Source organism: Eleutherodactylus coqui, chromosome 5 (genome assembly GCF_035609145.1).
Source record: "Eleutherodactylus coqui strain aEleCoq1 chromosome 5, aEleCoq1.hap1, whole genome shotgun sequence".
In the NCBI taxonomy this organism is placed as follows: Eukaryota; Metazoa; Chordata; class Amphibia; order Anura; family Eleutherodactylidae; genus Eleutherodactylus; species Eleutherodactylus coqui.
The window spans coordinates 66,291,449-66,307,264 of NC_089841.1; the positions used below are offsets into that span (position 1 = coordinate 66,291,449).

Genomic DNA, 15,816 nt, shown 5'->3' on the forward strand with positions numbered 1-15,816 from the left:
GTAGAAAAAGGTAGACGGGCATCAATGTGTGACATACTGTCAAATGCAAGTAAATTGCTTGTGTACAGATGTGCCACCGTTTATTTGCCCTAGCAATGGTTTTCCAGTGGATTTTGTTGTGTAAAGATAAAATAATTGTCTTTTAATTGTTTCATATAATATGTTGCCAAAAGTTATTGTAGTCAAGTTAACGTTTGCTACATATGTACAGCAGGGGCATGAAAAGTTGTGGGCTGATAAGAAACTTTGGCTGCATTATGCTCGAAGTTCTATTACACAATCATAATGGCCTAACAGGGTAGTAGAGGATCCTCCAATGGGCCCGGACTCTGATACTATAAAGGGCTTTTAACCCTTTCCAATCCACTGTCTGACGTCTTAAGACCTTATGATTTAAGGCCTTACAGCTCCGATGTTGGAAGACTTCCGTCGGGGTTCTCTTACTGTATATTGCCAGCCTCTCTGCTGTAGAAGCCTATCCACCGTGTCACCTCATGCAGTACTTGCTTTAGCCAGCAGATAGGGCGTTGTATAATGGCAGAAAAAGAGTAAGCCCCCTAGGAAAACCAGGATACAAATTGGATTGGAAAGGGTTAATACAACAGGGTGTCAAATGTCCAGCAGAAAATGACTCTATTTGGGACTGACTTTAGAGCCAACCACTTTCGAGGAAAGTCTATTTACTATAAGCTGATTTACAGGTGATCTATTTAACCTAATTAATAATACATTCTGTGTGCGCACCAATAATTACAAAGTTTATCAAGTTTGGAAGCGCTGATGACTTTTTCAGTTGATGACCTACAGATGTGTCCTTAGTTACCTTTTATCTTGGCTCAACAAATCCCGAGATGACCACCTTTTTAAAAAAAAAGGATTTTGTGATACTCTGTCAGCAGCTCTCTATCCTATATGTGTCTATTGTGGCCACCCAGTGGTTGCAATGTGAATTGCAGGCTGTCAATATTTTTGCTAGGATGCTGCAATAATGAATTGAACTTGTTTCGTGAGAAATTAGAGCTCTTAACCAAATCTAAGCAGATTAAGAGAAGACACATCTGTAATGTTATGGTATGATCTTCAAGAAGATGTGATTCAATAAGAAACTCTACCTTTATCAGAGGCATTGACAATATGTGAATTACCATTAGATCGGGAAGAATGTCTGCCTCCAGCTGTCTCTTGCCCTCAGTCAGCACAATGCAGGCCGTTAAAAATCCAAATTTGCTCCCGAAAAGCAAATGAAATCAACAGAGTAGAAATAAATTGGGGACGGAATGTGCACATGTTTCTGAAGAGTCTCTTATCATTTTGCTTCATATTCATTAATGAAACCTCAGAATAATAGAACATCATGTGTAAACTGTGAGAACCGAACTGCCGAAGTTAAAAAACAGCCACAGAAAAATGGGAGTCAAGTGAGAATCTATACATAGCTCTAAGGAACACGGAAAATGACCCAACAAAGAGTCCCAGCAGGGTGTGGGGGTTCGGCCTCTGCATTAGGCGGATGCCTATTTCCCTATAATGATACTTATGATCACTATCAAAGAGATCAAAGTACTTTAAAACTTGTTATATGGATGACAATAGATTAATAGCTGAACATTTCAGGCTGTATAAACTTTACTCATGCCAGTGACTTGGCATATATTAGTGAGGAAGTCGTGTGCAGATCACAAACTGGATGCAGCAATTCTGAGACTTATTTTTTAAGACACTTACCCATATGTCTTTATAAATCTTGTCCCAGTCCAGCTGTTCAAAACCCATATTTATATTCTTCTTGACATTGCGTTCATATAGTTACATAGACTCTTCAGCAGTACATGCATTGTCCATAGGCTCTGCAGAGATACATGCATTGTTCATAGGGCCTTCAGCAACACTTTCATTGTCTATATGCTTTGCAGTAGTATTTGCATTGTCCTTGGGCTTTGTAGCAGTACAAGCATTGTCTATATGCTTTGCAGCGGTACAAGCATTGCCCATATGCTTTGCAGCGGTACATGCACTGTCTATATGCTTTGCAGCGGTACATGCACTGTCTGTATGCTTTGCAGCAGTACATGCACTGTCTATATGCTTTGCAGCGGTACATGCACTGTCTATATGCTTTGCAGCGGTACATGCACTGTCTATATGCTTTGCAGCGGTGCATGCACTGTCTGTATGCTTTGCAGCAGTACATGCACTGTCTGTATGCTTTGCAGCAGTACATGCACTGTCTATATGCTTTGCAGCAGTACATGCACTGTCTATATGCTTTGCAGCGGTACATGCACTGTCTATATGCTTTGCAGCGGTACATGCACTGTCTGTATGCTTTGCAGCAGTACATGCACTGTCTGTATGCTTTGCAGCAGTACATGCACTGTCTATATGCTTTGCAGCAGTACATGCACTGTCTATATGCTTTGCAGCAGTACATGCACTGTCTATATTCTTTGCAGCAGTACATGCACTGTCTATATGCTTTGCAGCGGTACATGCACTGTCTATATGCTTTGCAGCAGTACATGCACTGTCTATATGCTTTGCAGCGGTACATGCACTGTCTGTATGCTTTGCAGCGGTACATGCACTGTCTATATGCTTTGCAGCAGTACATGCACTGTCTGTATGCTTTGCAGCAGTACATGCACTGTCTATATGCTTTGCAGCAGTAAATGCATTGTCTATATTCTTTGCAGCAGTACATGCATGCACTGTCTATATGCTTTGCAGCGGTGCATGCACTGTCTGTATGCTTTGCAGCAATACATGCACTGTCCATATGCTTTGCAGCAGTACATGCACTGTCTATATGCTTTGCAGCAGTACATGCACTGTCTATATTCTTTGCAGCACTACATGCACTGTCCATATGCTTTGCAGTAGTCCTTGCATTGTGCATAGACTTTACAGTGGTACAAGCATTGTCCATAGGCTTTGCAGTGGTGCATCAGGGACAGCAGAGAGGAATTCCTCCAGATACTATATATATAAAGTGGTTCTCTACGTGTTTTGTTAGAAATGACCCTTGAAAATTAAACTGATTAAAATTATCTCTGTTTCTGCCCCAAAAGATCACCTCGAGTTTATGGATAAACTTGAATGAAAGTGTTCAATTTCCCTGCACTGTCACCCCATCATTGCCCCCACAACACAATTGCTTAGTTCCGCTGCTGTATTTATGTTATGAGCTTGCTTCTGGTATTATATCTATGTATTGAGTTTTCTTTGCGCTGTGTAAAGTTATAAGCTTGTTTCTGGCATGTTCTGTATATATGTACTCAGCTTTATTCTGGGGCTGTATTTATGTACTGAGCTTGGTTCTGGTACAGAATCTATTCACTGAGCTATTCTGATGTGGGTATGCTGCTATCTTACTGCTTTCTATGCAAGCATAATACAAGCACATTGTCTATCAGTGCATTATATGTATTTTTGTGTTATCATGGTGGCGCCAAAAAAAATTCTGCACAGCATGCTATCGAACCTAAGGCTGGAAAGGCTTGGTTGTTGTAATATACGCATACATTCGACTCAGCACTTTCAGTAAAAAAATTAAATACATGAAATAAATTGTTTAAATAAATAATGGTATTTTTAACTTCACCCTTTAACAAGAAGATGATTGATTTGGCGATACATTAAATAAGGTGCCCAATACCCCAAACATATTTTAAACAGATCAAGACTCAAAAGTTATTAATGAAGGAGAACAAAAGTCATACAGAGGGGATAGGTGCGCGTTTTGAATGGTGGAGCCGCCGCACAATGAACCTTCATTCGCGCCTTTATAAGTTTATGTCTACAAAGGAAGAATATATAAGGTTTGGAACTTGGGGCTCATCTCTGGGGTACAAAGGAGATTCTTCAGTGAGGCACTGCTTCTTTAATTCTTCATTGCCTTTTGCTTTTGTCCAAATTTGGTTGAGTTTGATTAAAATCATGGACAAAAAAAAATAGTTACAATCAGAAAGCAGACATGCGTCATGTGCATACATATTAATGGAAGGCTTTAGAGTTGAAGTGCATGGGAAAATCAGTAGACCCCATCTAAACGAGACACCCATAGTAAATTCCTTATTCTTTTCTTCCCTCTCGAAAGACAGAAATTGAATTTTAAGCGCAGCGAACAAGGGATTAACAATTGGCAGGTCTTCAGCTCTTTGTCTTTTTTTGGCGAATCCTATTTAATCACAGACTTTAATATTAAGTGAGGTCTGGCCATGCCGCTCGTCTAGTCTCCGAGCGCGAATGATACAGGCTGAGATGAGGGAGATAGAACTTAAGTTGGAGCAATCGGCAAGAAGTGTTTCAATTACCCTTTCTGAAGTCTTGAAAAGCCAACTTTAATTTGATGTGAAAAGTCATCGAGGGCACATGCCAAGGAAAATTCTGTCTATTGTGTCCATGGCTTGGCAGCATGGTAGCAATTATAAGCTTCTATTTTAGTTGTTCTACAAGTTTGCTGATGGTGGTTAATGATATGTTAGCCAAATCTCCACACAATAAGAGCAATACTGTTTGTTCACTTTCAATTCCCCTACGAGATTATCTTTACGTGAAAGGGAAAAGATTGAAAATGTATCTAAATTGCAGTCTGAAAAAGGTCTAAACAACATGTTTTAGCTTAGGGTGGTAATATGGCGGTCTCAAAAGCAAAGGCCAAAAAGTTGACATTGACAGAACTCATAGAAAAAGTTCCCGAGGTGACACAATAGACTCCATCGCTGCTCTTATTTAATGACTTTGCCTCAAAAGTCTTCAAGGGCACGGGTTAAGCCTACACTTCTCCCCATAGGATACTGCGGAGCAATTTAATGCTTAAAAGTACACTGGACTGAGTTCTTATTTTCACTCGGAGCGTGCAGTGAATAGATGCAAGGTGCATTGCAATTTTCCTTAAGTATAATAATACATAATCCTCCAGCTTCTCATAGCTGTATGGGAAATGTGTGTCAGCAAAGAGGATGGATATAAACAGCTTATTCTCATTAAGCATATCTTGACTTTCTGAAAAACAAAATTTCAATAAATGTTTCGCTGTCCTTAACTTTGATGCATGCTTTACTAGGAAAGAACAGTCTATGCGGAAGATTATTGATATTAGGGTTTTCAAATATACAGGTTTCTTCTGCTTTGGTATAAAATATGGAAGGTTTTTTGATGCATAGTTAAGAAAAAAAATCTTGGGGTGCACATCCCACTGAAAACATCCTCCTACGCGTTTCGAGCTATGATGGCCTATAAACACAGCATACTAGACTAATGGTATTTTATATGGACATGACACATATTTAGATATGCACAAAGACATTCAGCATGTTGACAAAAGGAATACAAAGGAAATCAAAGGAAACGTATAATCAAGAAAACTCATTATTAGCAAAAAAAGAGGCACTAATAAAAGACATAAGATTGCACCTAGAATTTAGACCCAACAGGACAGATTACCATGTGCTTACCATTAGTGTTGCATGCTTAAATTACGAGCCTGCCATAGCTGAGGTATGAGATCAAGGCTGACATACGAGTATTTCCACATCTATTGACTCTTAGGTGTTAATTGCGGCTCTGTTACAGAAAATAATGGGGACACCAGAGCTGTTATATTGGTGACATTTGCCTTTTTAGTTTAGACATAAACTCAGCGTTGTTTACTATGACATGTTTCTCAGGGGACAGAATGTCTGTATCCTGTTACATATAGTTGGAGAATAAAGCAAAGATTCATTGAAAATTGAGCTATTGGGAACTTTATCCTTCACTAGAGACACCACAGAATGCTGTGTACTAGAGAGGATGTGTGTCCTAAAGACCCGAAGCTTCATTGTATCTGAATGCCGTAGTGTTAAACCATGTAATACGCAGTCCACAAACCAGGTGTACTTAGCATCGGGGTATAACTGATATTGAATCTACAGATGTAGCAAGGTTTTGCTTGACCATGTATTAAAAAATGTTCCGCACCAGAGTTTGTTTACCTTTTTAATGGATTTCCAATGGCTATTGTTATGGCATAATAAGAGAACAATAGCTTTTCAATGGTTTAAGATAACTTGGCACAGTGGGTTATCACAATCAAGTTAACGTAAGATTGAGGATATAGATTGAAACAAATTCATGCCCAGAGAAATCTATAACTCCTGACTATAGTTGCTCGTCATGATTGGGCTATAAAATCTGGCTGATTTTAGCAAAAATCATGTGTGCGTGTGCTAAAAACTGAGCCACTATGCATAAACACAAAGAGATCGTATAAGAGCCATGTAAATGTTGTACTTGCTTAGAATTGAACCTACGACTCTAGTGCTGCAAGTCATCAGTGCTGACTGAGCCACCATGCTTGTTCATACTTATTCATTCTTCTTCTTTGACTTCTTCCTCTTTCTTCTTTTTCCTCCTCCAGAGGAGAAGGAGAAAGTTAATGAGAAAGAAAAGATAGAGAAGAAGTGGAGAGGAGGAAGAATAAGAAGGAGGAGGAGAAAGAGAAGATATGAAGGAGAATACGATATTCTCCTTCTTCTAATTCTCCTTCTTCTTCTGCTTCCTTTCTACTTAAGGAGGAAGCAGGAGTAGGAAGTAGCTTGGTGGCTAGCACTGTTGCCTTGTAGCGCTGGGGTTCTAGGTTCATGGCTGACTATGGACAACATCTGCATGGAGTCTGTATGTTCACTTTTGTTTGTTCTTCTTTTATTTCTTCTTCTCTGGAAAAAGGAGAAGAAAGAAGGAAGAAGAAGTATGGTGGCTCAGTTGTTAGTGCTGTTCCCTTGCAGTGCCTTGCACTACTGGCTTTCAAGGTTCAAATCTATCCAAGGGTAACATCTGCATGGATTTTTCAAAGTCCATTCAGATGCCGTCCTTGATGGGATTTGAGCCTAGGACCCCATGACTGCACAGTAGCAGTCCTTTCTAGCCACTGAACCACATTCATTGAATATAAACCACCCTTACCGTCCTTCAGGAGGGCAAATTAATTATTTACCAGAATCTGGCCGATTATTTTTTTTTATTTGGGTTGGCCATGCTCAACCCAAATATTTTATTAAACACTCAAAACTAGACCTGATGTGTTTGCAGCCTGTGGAACTGATCACACACATCAGTTTACATGTATTAGGGACGTATTCCACATTACAGATCAGGGGGAATCTATCATTTGAATGAAAACTTCAATCATCTTGCCATCTCCATGCCTCCAATACTTGGTTACCGTCTACTTGGAGAAGAAGCAATTAATGATTTGTTGTAACTAATTACAAATGAGTTCATTATCTCTCCATCTTCAGAAGGCTGCCTATACATCTCCTTCTAGAAGGATCAGCTGGAGGTTCAGTTAGGAGGACATGGAAGTTTCAGTGCTACACACATAGGGGGGAACTTCTTAAGACTGCCATTTCATAGTCCAATCTTACTATGATTGCCACTGGTGTATGATGCACCTCATATATATGAAGAGCTGCACACCTCTTCATATATTAGGTCCATCTCAGCTCCTTTATGCTCCTCCACAAAAATGTACGCCAGGTCTATTCTTTGGCGCATTTTTGGTATGATTTACACTAGTTCTGCTGTAAATTCTAATTAAATGTGTAAGCCCTGAGTGACCATACCATCTCCCAACCAGCCACACCCACTTTTCAGGACAATAGCATAGACAAGTGAAGCTGTCAACAGGTTCCAAAATTTTTGTGCAAGGTAAAATTTTGCAACTTTTTTATGCCAGAACCTGGCGTAAAATGTTTTAGAAAATTTCTATGTGGTTTCTTGACATGTTTGTCCTCATTGTGTTGTAATGAGAAGAGTGAGAACCCTACTTGTTCCCATCCCTGGGTGGAGGCTGGGGCTTTCTTGGCAATAGGGCATTCCTGTCAATTTTTCATTATACCTACATATTCCAATACCAAAAGGCTGGTCTCCTATGAGATTTTTTTTTTTTACGAAGCCCTTATGCTATTTTTTATATTGATCAGCAGCACAGAGTAAATGTCATGACTCCTATTAACTAAATGTGATGTCAAAAGTATTATCTATCTCATATCTATCTATTTATCTATATCATATCTATCTATCTATCTCATATCTGTCTATCTCATATCTATCTATCCAATATCTATCTGTCTATCTAATATATATCTATATATCTCATATCTATCTCACATCTCTCTCATATCTATCTATCCAATATCTATCTGTCTATCTAATATATATCTATATATCTCATATCTATCTATCTATCTATCTATCTCATATCTATCTATCATCTATCTATCTCATATCTATCTATCTATCTCATATCTATTTATCTATCTATCTATCTATCTATCTATCTCATATCTATCTATCTATCTATCTCATATCTATCTCACATCTATCTGTCTCATATCTATCTATCTCACATCTATCTCCTATCTATCTATCTATCTATCTATCTATCTATCTATCTATCTATCTATCTATCTATCTATCTATCTATCTATCTATCTATCATTTACACAGATGACCCCAATATTAGTCCGATATTTTCCCTGTGAATGTGATGTGTTTTACAAGAAAAATGCATCGCACCCCCAAACATGCAATTTTCATATCTGTTTTTCATGAGTGTGAAAATCGCATGATATTTCTGTTGTAGAAATAGAAATCGTATTCCCTATGCATAATAATTGCATTTGCATGGGATTGCAATGTGCTTTCTTTATAGCTTCCATAGGAAAATTGAGCGATACTGCCCCCAAAATAGAACATGCTGCGTTGTTTCTATCTTGCAGCAACTCTGCGAGAGTGAAAATTGCAGATGTGAATACATCCATTGCAAATAATGGATTGCATTACAGAGCGAGTTTTCTATGCATAAAACTCACGAGAGTATATCGGTCGTAAAAAAACCGGCTTAAAATAGCAAATGTTAACCCCATAGTGACCGGCCTATTTTGTGTTTTAAGCACCAAGCGATTTTCATGGTCGTATTGCAAGAGCCATAACTTTTAGACGTTTTTTTTTTTTTTAACAGGATGTTTTTCTTTAAATCAAACGTTTGCGAACTTTTTTTGACACTTTTTTAGTCCCTGAAGGGAACTTCAAATTGTGATTGATAAATCACTAGGACAGTACACTGCATTACCTATGTAGTGCATTCTACTAAGCCTATGACAGCAGCCTATTAGAATCAGGCCTCCGTCTGCCATGGGAACCAATTAGCACCTTGCAATTGCATTGCAGGGTGCTGATGGGTGACAGAAAGTGCCCCCTCCTCCTGTTATACACTTACATGCTGCAGTTGCTATTGATTGTAGCATGAAAAGGGTCACACTGCCAGGATCTGAGGTTTCTTCATTCCTGGTTTTTAGAGCAGGAGCCTGGCTGTCAGTAGTCAGCCAAGCTACAGCGTTAAAAAGTTGTATGTCTTCACTAATGGGCTAACATGACCTGTTCAATGGTTTTTGTTGTGTTAGGTGTCAAGTTAAAGTTTATTACATCTACATCTATACATCTAACCATTATCTGTTTCATATCAATGTATTTCATCTATCTATCTTATATCTATCTCATTATCTATCTATCTATCTATCTATCATCTATCTCATTATCTATCTATCTATCTATCTATCTATCTATCTAGCTATCTCATATCTATCTATCTATCATCTATCTCATTATCTATCTATCTATCTATCTATCTAGCTATCTCATATCTATCTATCTATCTATCTATCTATCTATCTATCTATCTATCCCATATCTATCTATCTAGCTATCTCATATCTATCTATCTATCTATCTATCTATCTATCTATCTCATATCTATCTATCTATCTTTCTATCTATCTATCTATCTCACATCTATCGATCTCGTATCTATCTCATATCTATCTATTTATCTATCTATCTCATATCTCTCTATCTCATATCTATCTATCTATATATCTATCTATCTTTCTATCTATCTATCTCACATCTATCGATCTCGTATCTATCTCATATCTATCTATTTATCTATATATCTCATATCTCTCTATCTCATATCTATCTATCTATATATCTATCTCACATCTATCGATCTCATATCTATCTCACATCTATCGATCTCATATCTATCACATTTCTATCTCTCTATCTCATATCTATCTATCTCTCTATTTCATATCTCTCTATCTCATATCTATCTATCTCTCTATCTATCTATCTCATATCTATCTATCTATCTCATATCTATCTATCTCTCTATTTCATATCTCTCTATCTCATATCTATCTATCTCTCTATCTATCTATCTCATATCTATCTATCTCATATCTATCTATCTATCTATCTATCTCATATCTATCTATCTATCTATCTATCTATCTATCTATCTATCTATCTATCTCTCTATCTATCTATCTCATATCTATCTATCTCTCTATCACATTTGAATGTTTGATGTTGTATCACAAGTCCTCCTAAAATATGGTAAGCATCTCTTAATTTTGTTCCAGAAGACAGAAAACTCTTTGTGGGTATGCTGAATAAACAGCAGTCAGAAGATGACGTCCGCCGACTATTTGAAGCCTTTGGGAACATTGAAGAATGTACAATCCTACGAGGTCCAGATGGGAACAGCAAAGGTAAATTAATGACACAGAGGTGCAGTTTGGTCCTTACTTTACTCTAATGCTGTTGGTTGAATTCTCTATTAGTCCCACTGGCCTGGAGGGTTCTACTCACTGAGATGTTGGCTTGGGGTTAGTGTTTCTTGCTCTCAAAATTTATAGAGACATGTAGAGTATTCATAAACATAGACATGTTATATATTCATTTTTGGGGCACATCCAATGTTCGGCTATATATCATGTAGCGTTAATGCCTAAAGTTGTATCAAGCTGTGGAGAGTAGATAGAAAAACACAACGCCCACTGACTATTCTATTTCAGTGAATGAATCACATCCTGAAATGTTCATGGACAGTCAGAGAGCACCAGATAAATCACATCTAATGAGGGTTTAAGTATGGTTATAAATATGGATCTTGACAAGGACTTGATACTCAAACTTTCCAGTGGTTCTTTCTATTGGAAAGTACGGCCATGAGTACACTCAGATGGTTGTCACTTCCCATCGCCATACAATGCTGAATGGATGGAGCTGGATGCTGTCATCATTAAGCACCATCCTTCCCGGCAGAGGAGGTCACAGACTGCTCCTAGCACAGCAGAGAACACAGATCTATTCTCATCTATTGTTAGAGATTAATGCAGGAAGCCAGAAAATACAACAGGTAATAGGTGGTATATATATATAGCTTCCTGCCATCAGAGGGTGCATTTGATGTATGCAAAATATGAGCATACAGTATGATGAAGAAAAGGGAAACCTGGCTGTAAAAAAAAAGATGAGTGAGGTTGGGAACTCTCTGCTGTAATAACTAATGGAACGGGGCCCTGCTGTGACTACTGGAGAAGTGAGAATGGAGCTGCTGTGGCTACTGGGGAAGTGAGAGTGGAAATGATGTGACTACTGGGGTAGTAAGAGTGGGACTGCTGCAATTACTGGGAAAGTGAGAGTGGGGCTGCTGCGATTATTGGGGAAGTGAGAATAAAGCTGATGTGACTGGTGAGACAAGAGTAGGACTGACGTGACTACTGAGAAATTGAGATTGGGCTGCTATGATTACTAGGGGAGTGAGAATGGTGCTTCTGTGGCTATTGGGGAAGTGAGAGCGTGGCTGTTGTGACTACTGTGAATGTGTGAGTGGAGCTGCTGTGACTACTGGGATTATGAGAGTGGGGCTGCTGTGACTGCTGGGAGAGTAGAGAGAGGCTTCTGTGGTTACTGTGGAAGTGAAAATGAAGCTGATGTGACTATGGAGGAAGTGAGGGTGAGGCTGCTGTGACTGTTGAGAAAGTTACAGTAGTTCTGCAGTGACTACTGGGGAGTTGAGAGTAGGACTGCTATGACTAATGGAGAAGTGAGAATAGGTCTGTTGTATCTTCTGGGGAAATGAGAGTGGAGTTGCTGTGACTACTAGGGAAGTGTGAGTGCAACTACTGTGACTGCTGCAGAAGGGACAATCGGGCTGCCTTGACTATTGGGGAGATGAGAACAGGGCTACTGTGACTACTGGGTGAGAGTGGAGCTGCCATGACTACTGGAGAGGTGAGAGTGGAGCTGCTGTGAATACTGGGATAGTGAGACTGCTGTGACTACTAGGGCACTGAGAGTAGGGCTGCTGTAAATACTGGGTTGCAGGGGCTCCAAGGAATGTAATTAGCTGGCTCCTGGCTCCATGATTTAATTTATGATGGTTTTATATTGTGACGAAGTTCTGCTTCTTTGTATTTCTAGCCCTGGATATTAATAACCTACTATTTTTGTCACTGCTACTCATAGGCTTGGTGAAGCATGAATCATACATATAATGACTGTGGGATACAATATATAAATTGACACCCTACCATAGCGAGTGCTAATTATGACAAGATGATCAGGTAGCTGTCACTACTCCTAAATAGGACTGTTTCTAGATAATATGAGAATGATTAGGAATTTAGCATCCAGAAAGACGTATCTCGCCTAAAGCAAAGCCACACTGGCATCTGAACCAGATTTAAAGGAGCTTTCCATTGTACATAATAAAGCTATGAAGATGTAAAACTGTCCAACCTTCTGTATGTTTCATTGGATCGCCATTTTTAAGATACCTGCCCGCTATCAGCGACCGGAAGCAATCTCCTTTATACACAGAGGTAAACCCTGCGTGTAAACGTCAACTTAATGTTTGCTACATCTGTAATGTAATGTAATGTATGCACACAGTGACTCCACCAGTAGAATAGTGAGTGCAGCTCTGGAGTATAATACAGGATGTAACCCAGGATCAGTACAGGATAAGTAATGTATGTACACAGTGACTCCACCAGCAGAACAGTGAGTGCAGCTCTGGAGTATAATACAGGATGTAACTCAGGATCCGTACAGGATAAGTAATGTATGTACACAGTGACTCCGCCAGCAGAATAGTGAGTGCAGCTCTGGGGTATAATACAGGATGTAACCCAGGATCAGTACAGGATAAGTAATGTATGTACACAGTGACTCCACCAGCAGAATAGTGAGTGCAGCTCTGGGGTATAATACAGGATGTAACTCAGGATCAGTACAGGATAAGTAATGTGTGTACACTGTGACTCCACCAGCAGAATAGTGAGTGCAGCTCTGGAGTATAATACAGGATGTAACCCAGGATCAGTACAGAATAAGTAATGTATGTACACAGTGACTCCACTAGCAGAATAGTGAGTGCAGCTCTGGAGTATAACACAGGATGCAACTCAGGATCAGTACTAGGTATATAATTTAATGTATTTAGACATTTATTAAACCGTTTAGGTGGCTTGTATCTGTGTAAACTATAAATTAATGTTTAGAGGTGAACCTTAACTTTACATTGTTAGTTTAGTTACCATGACAGATTAGAACCCATCTCATTGTATAACATACTGCATCTGGCTGACTCTAGTACTAATCATTAGTGGCCACATTAAAAGAGTATAACAAGGTCTATTCCTCCCGCTGTTGCCCATGCATCAACTTTACATCTGTCCCCAGTCTACAAATGTGAATTATAATTGTCCATTATCACGGCCAGTACATTCACTTTAGCAGTCCCACACCCTTACAACGTAATGTGCAGATTCCCTTCATGTGAAATCATATTACATAGGGGCTTTCTAAGACTGTGATATTCATGGCCTCGGCTTAGGATAGGTCAATATCTGATCGGGGGGTCCGACTCCGAGAACCCCTGATGATCAGCTGAAGTCCTAGGGAGTACCGTCCCTTCTTTATTTGCTCAGGCACACTGCTATATATTTGATAGCGAACATGCTATGGCTTAAAGGACTATTTGAGTTTCATGATATAAAGCTAATATTTTGTATACTGAAAAGTATATATTGACTCCTCACAGTCTTCAAGATCTCTGCTTGCTGTCATCCAGTAGGGCCCTTTATTGTTTGCCTACTGTAAGTTTATGCGACAATCATGCAGGTGTAAGACAGCTCTGATAACTGGACTGTATTCTAACCTACGTGTCTCTGAAACAACCAGGACATATTTTTATCTATTAGACTTCACTTTGCTAAAACTGGAATACCCCTTTAACCCATTAAGAACCACCCACCGTACAGTGAAAATTACGGGTGGTATATTGAGCGGACTCAAGAACTAAGCCCGCTTCATACCCGGCAAGTGCTGGCTGTTTCTGAGACCCGCCTGCAACCCGGTTAGCTGTTTAGATGCCACTGTCAGTGCATCAAAGTAGCCAGCTGGAGGGGGGCCGATCCCCTCACCCCTCTCCTAACACAATTGTGGAGTGCCCATAGGCTCACATGGCAACCTGGATGCTACCAGGGCTGCCAAGTATACTGAAATATTGCACTATATTGGAGAACTAGAGAACTGCACCCACGGAACACCAAAAGCAAGTGAACTGCAAACTGGACTAACAAATGGACATAACATAAGGACTGACAAACTCCCAAAACACTTCCCCAGTATACCTGCACGCATACACAGATGGAATAGATTAGGTACGAGGTACTGGTTCGTGTTTTGGCTAAAACACTTAAGCCCGTGGGCCCACGACAAGGGTCCTCATTGCCTTGTAGGTCCTTACTCTAACGAAACAACTAACCCCAGAAAATGTGCTCGCAAGGGGGGTGATCATCCCGATGGGGACAGCCCCTACACTGGAACCTAGGGACCTACCTCACCCTAAATGGTAAACAATCCAAGCAACACATGACACAGTTCACACCCACACACCAGGGATTGTATGTTCACACCACACCAACACACCAGGGATTGCATACCATACCATTTACACAGAACAAGACTGTTCACCTCCCATGTCTAGCCACCTGCACAGACAGTCAGAACATGCCACGGTACACACTATACAGCAACATCCTTTAATGCAAACACCAGGGTAGTGGAAAACTAGCATCCTCTAGACAGAGAGGCTGATTTATATGAGCAGCAGAGCATGTGGGGATTGGCTGGCCAGAGAACACCACACCCAGCCAGCTCAATTATCCCACCCCTGTGGCAGTGTGCTCCTGGAACCTCATAGAACTACAGGTCCCAGCAGCACAACCTGACAATTGCAAGTTGAAGTATCCTAAAAAAAAAACATAAAAATAAGTTAAATACAATTTTTAAAAATCCTAAAAATAAAATAGTTAAAAAAAAACTTGTTTCCAATTCCTGTGTAAATAATAAAAAATAAATAAAGTAAACACAAATGGTAATAATTACTATGCGGTGAATGTCGAAAAAATATAAGTCTGAGAATATGACGACTGAAGCAGTTTTTTTTTTTAATGTTCTTTTATTTGATAGAAGAGTATAGTAGAATACATGAACAATTTAGACATTTGGTATTGCCGCAGAATAAAGTTACGCTTTATTTTTGTCATCTTTGCTACACCGTAAAAACAAAAAACAATAGCGCAATTGTGTTTTTTTCTTCTATTTTGCCCCACTTAAAATTATATGGTGCACTAAATAGAACTATTAAAAAATACAACTTGTACTGCAGAGAACGACCCCTTATACAGCTGTGCCGACAGAAGAATAAAACTTACAGCTCCTGAAAAATGAGGCTGAAATGATGAAAAGGAAAATTTGAGAAATGTCTTGTTTTTATCGGGCTACGGCAGAGGTGCAAAACATGCAACCCTCAATGCCATTCTATGCGGCCCCAATCATCTGGACATAGAAATATCTATACGCAGCTGCTCACTTGTAGTTTCCATGACAGGGAGAAGATGGGGGCACATAGCA

General features: G+C 39.4%; 1 protein-coding gene across 8 annotated transcripts in view; it reads left to right on the plus strand.

Annotated features, from left to right (window-relative positions):
• CELF4 (CUGBP Elav-like family member 4) overlaps positions 1 to 15,816 on the plus strand; it is a 1,036,963-nt gene that overhangs the window by 872,422 nt on the left and 148,725 nt on the right. For 4 of the 8 annotated variants that reach the window (XM_066602625.1, XM_066602629.1, XM_066602626.1 and 1 more), the window contains exon 4: positions 10,470 to 10,598. In XM_066602625.1, the coding sequence (XP_066458722.1) occupies positions 10,470 to 10,598 (129 nt within the window). The remainder of the gene's footprint in view (positions 1 to 10,469; positions 10,599 to 15,816) is intronic. The other 4 variants (XM_066602627.1, XM_066602630.1, XM_066602628.1 and 1 more) reach the window with 1 other exon arrangement.